Genomic DNA, 9,647 nt, shown 5'->3' with positions numbered 1-9,647 from the left:
GATGATGAAAGCAATAACTCGTCTTCACAAAGCTATGATGTTTCTTGAGTATTTCACAAGTAATTCTTGGGTTTGGAATACTGACAACGTCAATATGTTAATGAATCAACTAAATCCTGAAGATAAAAAGGCAAGCATTTTCTGTTTTATATTAGAAAATAAGTAGCTTACTAATTAGACAGCCATCAGCAACCTGAGAAATAACTGGATATTTTTCACAATCATTATGCAACAAGAAAGTCATTGATCTATTTATAGTCTCATTAAAAGCTTCAATCATAATTGTTGATGATGAAATAAAATTGCTCTACCTTAGATTTATAAAGTATTTGGATGTGGCAGTATGATTTGGATTTACAGTGTGATTGAAATGTTCATTCTTTTTTTTTCTTTTCTTTTAATGTCAGGTTGAAAGAGAACTTTAGCTTCTGTATGCATTCCTCCTCCCAACCCCCGCCAAAACACTTTGTTTTCTTTGAATTTTGAGAAAAACCTTCCTTCAGAAATTGTTTTTCACATACTCTTACTTTTTATCATTCCACATTTCTCCCTCTCTGTTAATTTGAAACTTTAACTCTTCATGTGTATTCTTTTTGAGGCTACGTTAGATATTTTAATGTGTATACCTAACAAAGTTTAAATTAAGCAATTTCTATAGTCTCTTGCTTAGTGAGTGTATTCAGGACCTTATTAAAATGTTTTATCTGAGATCTTTCTTTCAGCTTCCTTTCTCTTCCACTTCTTTAAACATTTTTTAAAAAATGCCTTATTTAACCCAGTATATTCAAAACAATATATAATTTGAACAAAAATTTAAAGATTACATAAAATTTTTAAATTATATAAAGGATAGTTTACCTTGTATTTTTCATACTGAGCCTTCAAAAGCCAGTGTGCGTTTTACACTTCACAGCAATTCGGGCTAACCTTATTTCACATGTCCATGAGGTGCATGTGGCTTCTTGTGACTTTTATAGGAAAGTGCAGATTTAGTCCATTCTACTGGTTCGGCATGACAGGTTCTCAAGTGTGCTGTCTCTCTGCTCACTTCTGTGTGTGTTGGGTTTACTTCTTTTTCACTCTTGCTCTGAAGATACAGCTTTTTGGATTCCTACGTTTTTGCAGGAATATTTGATAAGACTCCTTAATTTATGGGGCCATAGGCTTTAGAGCCAGTCTTCTTGCCTTCAAAGCAGAAGGTCTAAGTCACTAGGGTTTGCAGTTCGGCTCAAGTTGAAAGATTTATGGCTTCTGCTGATTCCATACTCGGCCCCCCCCCCCCCCCCCCCGCCTTCCCACCTTACACTATACATTCCAATGCACAACGTATACTGCTGAATGGATAATTAGAAAATAAGCACTCAGGTGAAGAAATAGAAATTACCCCCAGAAGATTCCTCTTATAATCCCTCCCAATCACTACCTCCTCTCTCCTAATCTATTGTGAATTTTTACACTGTTTTATACATTTTTGACTTTACACAAATTATATCATACTAGAGGCCCGGTGCACAAAATTTGTGCATGGGGGCGGGAGGGTCCTTCAGCCCGATCTGTACCCTCTCCAATCCTGGATCCCTCGGGAGATGTCTGACTGCCTCTCGCAATCCGGGACCGCTGGCTCCTAACTGCTCACCTGCCTGCCTGCCGGATCGCCTCTAACCCCTCTGCCTGCCTGCCTGCCTGATTGCCCCTAACCACCTCAGCCTACCTGCCTGATCGCCCCTAACTGCTCCCCTACTGGCCTGATAGCCCCTAACCGCCTCTGCATTGCCCTGCACCCAGGACCCAGGATTCCCTCCTCCAGCCAGTTGCAGGCACCTGGGACACAGGCTTCCCTTCGTCTGGCCGGCCGCAGAATCCGGGCCGGCTTCGCCCAGGCTGGCCACAGCTGCAGGGGACCGTGGGCGGGTGGCTTGTCTCCCGGGCCGCAGCCTGGCTGATCCCCATTCCTCTCTCGCGAGCTCATTTGTGCCTGGCTGGTCCCCATTCCTCTCTCACGAACTCATTTGTGCCTGGCTGGTCCCCATTCCTCTCTCCCCAGTGTTGAGTGTCTGAGCCGTTAAGGCATGAGGGCGTGATGACCATTTGCATATTAGCTCTTTATTATATAGGATAATAGTTTTTTTCATTCTTTTGTTGATAGACATTTGAGTTATTTTCAGTTTTTGGTTATTGGGAGTAATGCTTCTATGAACCACATGCACACATTTGTATAGGATATAAATCTAGCTGAATCAAAGGGTATTCATATGTTCAATTTAGTAGATAATGCCAAACAGTTTTCCAAAGTGGTTGTATTAATTTACCTCTCAAGTGACAGTTATGAGAATTCCTAATAATCCACATCTTCCCCAACATTTGGCATTTAAAATTTTAATTTTAGCCACTTTGGTGGTGTGTAGTGGTATCTCAATGCATTTCATATTGCATAAAAAGCTTATGTAGACATGCCCAAAATGTCAATAATCCTACTGAGAAATGGGCTAGAGAGATGAACAGTTTATAGAAAAAATAATTCTTAAATTATATTTAACCATATGAAAAGATAACCTCACTCATAAAAATGAAAGTACAAATTAAAACTAGACTGAGATATTTACTCCTTAGCAGATTTGCAAAAAAATGCAAGCTATCAACATACTCTGGTGAGGCCTTGGGCAAATGGGCGTTTTCCTACATTGCTGTTAGAAATGTATATCTTTTTCCATACTTTTATTTTCAACTTTTCTGTATTCTTATCTCTCAGTTATTTCTCTTATAAATAGCAGATGGAATTTTTTTTAGTCTGACAATTTTTTACCTTTAATTGGAAGATTTAACCCATAATGTAATTTCTGGTAATTTTAAATTTAAATCTGACTCAGTGCTTACAATTTGCCCCACCTTGTTTTAAGTTTTTGGTTTTTTTTGCTTTCTGTGAGGTTATTTTTACAGTTGTGTATTTTCCCATCTGTATTAGTAACATACAAATATATTAATTTTTATGGTGTTTTCATAGGTTACTCTAGAGATTACAGCATGCTTTCCTAATTTATCAATGTCTAATACAATGTTGATAATTCCAGCTTTTCTTGGAAAATGCGAGGACTGACACCTATCTGCTATTGCTTTTACATATATTAATTCTGTATGTGTTATATGCCTCATAACCATTATTACTATTGTAGTCTATGCAATAAGTATTCATTATTCTCATTGCAGTCTATGCAATACGTATTCATGTATAGATTTATCAGCGTAATTGTTTTTTTTTTTTTCTTTTTCCATCTCACATGTCAATTTGGAATCATTTTCATTATGCCTAAAGAATGCCTTTCAATATAATTTTTCTAGTGTGGGTCGTCCAAGGATGTCAGATTGTCTCAGTTTTTATTCTTCTGGGAACATCTTTACTTTTCAAAGATATTTGTGCTGGTGTAGAATTCTGTGTCAGCAGTTTTCTTTGAGCACTTGGAAAACATAGTTTTGGCTTCCCATTTTCTTTTGAGAAATCAACTGTTTTTCTCTTTTACTTTCAACAGTTTTACTCTGACATGCTTAGATGTGTGTGTACATATAGTATATTGTGAGTTTTGAATCTGTGCCTTGATGTCTCATTATTTTTTTGAGAATTTCTAGCCAGTCTTCAGTTCCATCCTTTTTCACTCTTCTGCGGGAATCTAATTACACTTTTGTAACAATTTACTTATGGTAGCTTTTTTCTTTTTTTTTTTTTGGGGGGGGGGGGGGTTTGGTCTAGAACTTACTGTGTTCAAATAAGTGATGATATATAGTGAATAGTCTGTTTATCCAAATGTATGGAGCACTGAGTAGTGCATGGCCCTCTCATTTTGTTATGAAATATCATTTTTATAAGGCTTTTTATTCTAGATTTGTCTACCCTTTTCATCAAGGTGACCAAATTTCTGTTGTTTAAACTCCTAAACCAGCTTTCATAACATTCTTTCTCCTGATGTCAATAATACTCTCTAAGAAAATTAATCTGTATGGTATGCAGGATATTCAAGAAGAGAGACGCTGTAGATACAAACTGGAAATAAATACATAAACATATGTATAAATATATGTGAGGAATACATAAATCTATTTGGATAATGGGATTTTTTCTTTTTTGGGGTGGGAGGATGTTGCAGGCATCTCCTCACACTTCATATACTCTTTAAATGCTAGCCTGAGTTTTCAGATTATCGTCTCAAATGTTTCCGTGTTTAAGGGAAGGTATAGAATAGGAATAAAAACTTTTTGTGAATAGCAGTAAGATTTTAAAAGTTAATAGAGTAAGCATTTTGTAATCATGTCATTTGAAATTAGCCTTTAGAAAAACTATGAATTTTTGACTAGTTGTGAAAAAAATTAAGAAAGTAACCAGTAATTTTTTTCTTTATATAGACCTTTAATATTGATGTAAGGCAGTTACATTGGGCAGAGTACATAGAGAATTACTGCATGGGCACTAAGAAATATGTTTTGAATGAAGAAATGTCTGGCCTCCCTGCAGCTAGAAAACATCTGAACAAGTAAGTTTTACATGGGTTTGATTTCCTTTTGTCTTTCTTCTTACAGTGGTGTTTGTTTTTTTGTTTGTTTTTAATAAGCTGGTATATTGAATGAAAAATATTGCTAATAATCTATCGTATTTAGGAAAAGTTCTTACCTTTGGACTGGAACTTTGGTAGTATTGAGTTAGCCTAATATTGTTTAAACTTGATATCTTCGTCAATTTATACTCTTTCTGAGCACTATGTGCAGGTGTAATTTAGTTGTTTTCTTTTTTTTGTTTAATATATTTTTATTGATTTCAGAGAGAGATAGAAACATCAATGATGAGAGAGAATCATTGATTTGCTGCCTCCTGCATGCCTCCCACTGGGGATCCAGCCCGCAACCTGGGCATGTGCCCTTGGCTGGAATTGAACCCAGCACCCTTGAGGTCACAGGCTGACACTGTTATTTACTAAGCCAAACCAGCTAGGGCTAGTGTAATTTAGTTTTAAAAATCGCTGTTATCTTTCATTATATTGCTATTGAAGAAGTAAAGATATTAGGAGAAAATAAAAATATATTATAAACTGGAGGTAATTTATTTATTTAATGTTTTTTTTTTTCACCCTACTCTATCTTTGGAAGAGGAAAATAGATATACTAATACATCATTTAACATGGAATTTTTGTTTGTTTATAAAAGAGCTATAATTATTCCCCTTAGTCTTCTATAAAGTAATACATACAGATTGTTTAAAAAAACATACACACAGAAAATAGAAGAGGAAAAATCACTGTTAATCTATCATTCAGAAATGCAGTTAAAATTTTAATAGCAATCTATTTTATTGGTAGTTTAGTGAATAACTTTTTTTTAATATAAAATGATTTTAGAGAGAGAATGTAAGAGGGTAGAGAGAGAGAAACATCAGTTTGTTATTCCACTTACTTATGCCTTCATTGGTTGATTCTTGTGTGTACCCTGACCGGGCATAGAACCTGAAACCTTGCTGAATCAGGATGACACTCCAATCAACTGAGCTACTTGGCCAGGGCCTGATTAATATAATTTTTCTAACAGTTTTCAAGATTTTCACATTATTCTTCTTGTGCTTCCAACTCTATGATGCTTTGTAGGGCAGTTAATTATATAGATGAGGAACTGAGGTTTAGGGAAGTTGAGTTTGCCTGGGTCATATTGTATTAGGGGGCAAAACAAACCATGACCTTTTGAAATGTAATTCAAAGTTCTTGTCTACACCAATTGTTCATACATTAAAGTCCTCTTTTACCCTGCCTGTTGAAGTTAATGGACTGTATGTAACATTACTTCATATCTAAAGATTTGCATTCCTTTCTAACCATTAAAAAGCATATGAAGTGTTTTAAAACCAGAGTAAGAAAATGTACATGTTACTTTGAGAATGGCAAGCCCTCCTATCCAGAGCTAGTACCATGTTTCATTCATGAATGAGTTCTTGGTCTTTGGTCATGTGACTATCCTACCTAATAAAAGAGTAATATGCAAATTGATCCTAACTCCACTACACCCACAAGCCACGCCCACCAGCCAATCATGAGCAAATATGCAAATAAACCCAACCAAGATGGCTACAGCCACAGAGAGCAGGAGGGAGTCTTGGGTTCCCCCGGCAACAGAGAAAGCTAAGCTTTCCACCTGCCCTTACCGGCCTAAGCCTCCACTCAAGGCTACAAAGTTTCAATTATAGAAGGTAAACAAATCCAAACAGAAATGGCGGCAGCTACGGAGCTGGAAAGAGCAGGAGGCAAGGGTTGCCCCCGGCAATGGAGGAAGCAAAGCTTCTGCAGCCCTGGCTGGCCTAGGCCTCCGCTCCAGGCTACAAAGTTTCAATTATAGAAGATACATCAATCTCAAGAGAAATGGCTGCGGGCCACAGAGCGAGCAGGAGGCTTGGCTCCGCTCCAGGCTACAAAGTTTCAATTGTAGAAGATACATAAATCCCAGATACCAGGGCCTCTGCTTGGGTCACCAGGGGGCGTGGCTGGCCTGCAAACCACCACAGGCCCTTCACCCAGGCCGCCCCACACCCCAAGGGAACCCCCACCCTGATCCCGGACACCCTTCAGGGCAAACCAGCTGGCCCCCACCCATGCACCAGGCCTCTATCCTGTCTAATAAAAGAGTAATATGCTGATTGACCATCACTCCAACACACAAGATGGCTGCCCCCATGTGGTCAAAGATCCTGCCCCCATGTGGACACAAGATGGCTAGTAGGGGAGGGCAGTTGGGAGGGACCAGGACTGCAAGGGAGGGCAGTTGGAGATGATCAACCCTGCAGGGGAGGGCAGTTAGTGGTGACCAGGCCAGCAGAGGAGGAAAGTTGGGGGCAAACAGGCTGGCAGGGGAGCAGTTAGGCATCAATCAGGCTGGCAGTGGAGTGGTTAGGGGGTGATCAGGCTGGCAGGCAGAAGCGGTTAGGGGCAATCAGGAAGGCAGGCAGGCGAGCAGTTGGCAGGCAGCAGTCCTGGATTGTGAGAGGGATGTCCCAGATTGGAGAGGGTGCAGGCTGGGCTGAGGGACACCCCCCTCCGTGCACAAAATTCGTGCACTGGGCCTCTAGTCATCTATAATGAAAGGAGTAAATTCAGTTTCCTGACAACTTGTAAGCAGCTAAAGATGTCACAAAAATGTTTATTTTGTCTTTAGGATGATGTATGTAATGTACAAACCGTTTTAATTTAAGAAGGAAAAAGCGCCAAACACATAAGGGACATGTCCATGTTACCTCCAGTGTACTTGCTGCCTAGCACAGTACTGGGCACACAAAAAGATGCTCAATACCTGCTGAATGAATAATTTTGCATCCCAAATATACTGTTATAAAAAAAGCTTTGTGTTATTCATTGTTAATAGAGGTAATACATTGTTTGATAGACTGCAATCAGGTGATTTTTTGCTAACTTTCTAACTTAAGGACTTTTAATTAGTTTTTAAATAAATTTCAATTTAATATGGACTTGAGTTTTATTTAAAAACTGAGTATTGACTATATGCCATCCAGCAATATTTTATTCTAGAAAATATGATCTAATAGGTCTCTTGATTTGTTTTCAGGTTGAGGAACATACGTTATGGTTTCAATACGATCCTTGTGATCCTGATCTGGCGCATTTTTATTGCAAGATCACAAATGGCAAGAAACATCTGGTACTTTGTGGTTAGTTTGTGTTACAAGTTTCTGTCATACTTCCGAGCATCCAGCACTATGAGATACTGAAGACAAGAATTTAGCATTAGAACATCTATGCATATGTGGTGGTCTAAATGCACAAATGTAAAATGTGCTTAAGTCATCTCACCTTTTGTCAAGATATTAAATCATCTTAGATCGGAGTGTGGAGTAAATTATGGTACATTTTATGTAACATTTTAATGTTCATGCTCATAAAAATCTAGTGAACACACTGTGGTATGCTAGCTCAAATCTGCAATAGCCACCAAAACCATGATGTAATATTTTGATCCCTTGGGGAAAGGGGTGGGATGAGGGTAGAAGGGGGGATATGGGAACACTGACCAGTATAACTGTGCAATTCTGGAACATATTAATTAAAATATGCCTTAACATACAGTGAATTCTAATTTTAATATTTAGTGCAATGGAAAGCATTTATTTGGACAGGAACATTAGCTAAGTTGGTAGATATTTGATTCTTCAGTGTTTGATTTTGTCATCAGTTGAAGTTTTGTTAAAATTATAGCCAACTTATTTTCACATTATCCTGTAAGTTATTGAGTGGTCTCAGACATGAAAGACATGTTCTCATTTTTCTTTCTCTGATTAGAGGTCTGATGCATATCATTTTCCTATAAGAAATCAGTTGCTTTCATAATCAGAAGGCTATATATTCTAAAGATCCTACTGGATCTAAATGGGTTTGAAAATCCATATCAATATATGCTATGTGTTGTTCAAATGAAAATTAAAATGAATTAAATAAGACTATTAGCATCAAAAAATAAGAATACATTTTTCTTGTCTACATAATGACCAAATAGAAATCAATCCTGTGAGATGTTCATGTTTTGAAGCTGGAGGATTTCTTGAGACTTTGGCAAATGGGGACTGGTGGGGTTGGGGAGGGATTCACCATACTTGTGCTCTCCTCCCTTTATAAATGTTTTTAATGAGACTTTAAAAAGGCTTATGCTGTCTTTCCAATGAAAACTGAAAGTGCATTATTATGGAAAAAGTTATTTGCAGGTAGATATAACATTAAGAAAATATTCTCACATGTGTGTAAACACATACTAACTTTTGACCTTGAGAACTGAATTCCTTCAGAAAAATAAAATAATGCATAAAATAATGTGTATCAAATTAAATAAAGGACTTTATTTACGTAACACATAAAGTAGCAAACTATTGAATGAGTTTGAAGATACCATTTATTTTTTCTGCATGTGGTTTTAGCTTTAGAAAGAAATGCACTATAGAAACAAGTAATAGCAAGAAAATTAATGTATATTTTAATGATACATTATAATTCCCTTTAAACCTTAATAGTAGTTAACTCTCTTTACTGTTTAACATATATTTGATTGAGCAAATTGATCAGCATAACATGTTTTAATTTAGCTGATCAAGTTGTACTATATTTAAATCATCAACAGTATATCTTGAATATGTTTAATGAGCTCAGTTCATAATACAAAAAGTTACATAGAACTTTACATCTTAATTTTCTTTGTCAGTTTAAATGCAATGTATAAGAAGTTTATTTTGTTATTGTAAAAAATGAAATGTAAAGGAAATCACCTTCTCCCATGCAGGTGTGTAATCTTGAAAAGAAAAATGCTTCCATGTTGAAGCCAAATTTTCTGTAGTAAAACTTTAAAAAAATATTTTAAAAGAAATATGTATGTAAATATATATATATATGTGTGTGTTCTTTGGAATGACACTGAAGCCTCTGGTCTAGGACCATACCTTGTATAAGGTGTGAGAGACCATAACAGTGTCTAAAGATGGAGTAAATGACGATGCCTTTGATTTAAAGTGGCCCACATAATCGACTATAGGTGCTCTGTACATTGAGAGCTCCATCTCTTCAAGTGCGTTTCCCTAGTGTGTTGAGAACATGCTCACATTTGTATGATTTTTTTACACTTTTGC

At 36.9% G+C, this 9,647-nt stretch overlaps 1 protein-coding gene across 3 annotated transcripts in view; it reads left to right on the top strand.

Moving 5' to 3' along the window:
* Positions 1 to 8,886, top strand: part of FAR1 (fatty acyl-CoA reductase 1) — a 69,007-nt gene extending 60,121 nt beyond the window's left edge. For all 3 annotated transcript variants that reach the window (XM_079789124.1, XM_079789125.1, XM_079789123.1), the window contains exons 10-12: positions 1 to 130; positions 4,393 to 4,520; positions 7,586 to 8,886. In XM_079789124.1, the coding sequence (XP_079645250.1) occupies positions 1 to 130; positions 4,393 to 4,520; positions 7,586 to 7,748 (421 nt within the window). In that variant the 3' untranslated portion in view covers positions 7,749 to 8,886. The remainder of the gene's footprint in view (positions 131 to 4,392; positions 4,521 to 7,585) is intronic.
* Positions 8,887 to 9,647: the final 761 nt, after the last annotated feature.

Source organism: Cnephaeus nilssonii (genome assembly GCF_951640355.1).
Source record: "Cnephaeus nilssonii genome assembly, chromosome: 13".
In the NCBI taxonomy this organism is placed as follows: Eukaryota; Metazoa; Chordata; class Mammalia; order Chiroptera; family Vespertilionidae; genus Cnephaeus; species Cnephaeus nilssonii.
This window is presented reverse-complemented; position numbering and strand designations above follow the sequence as displayed.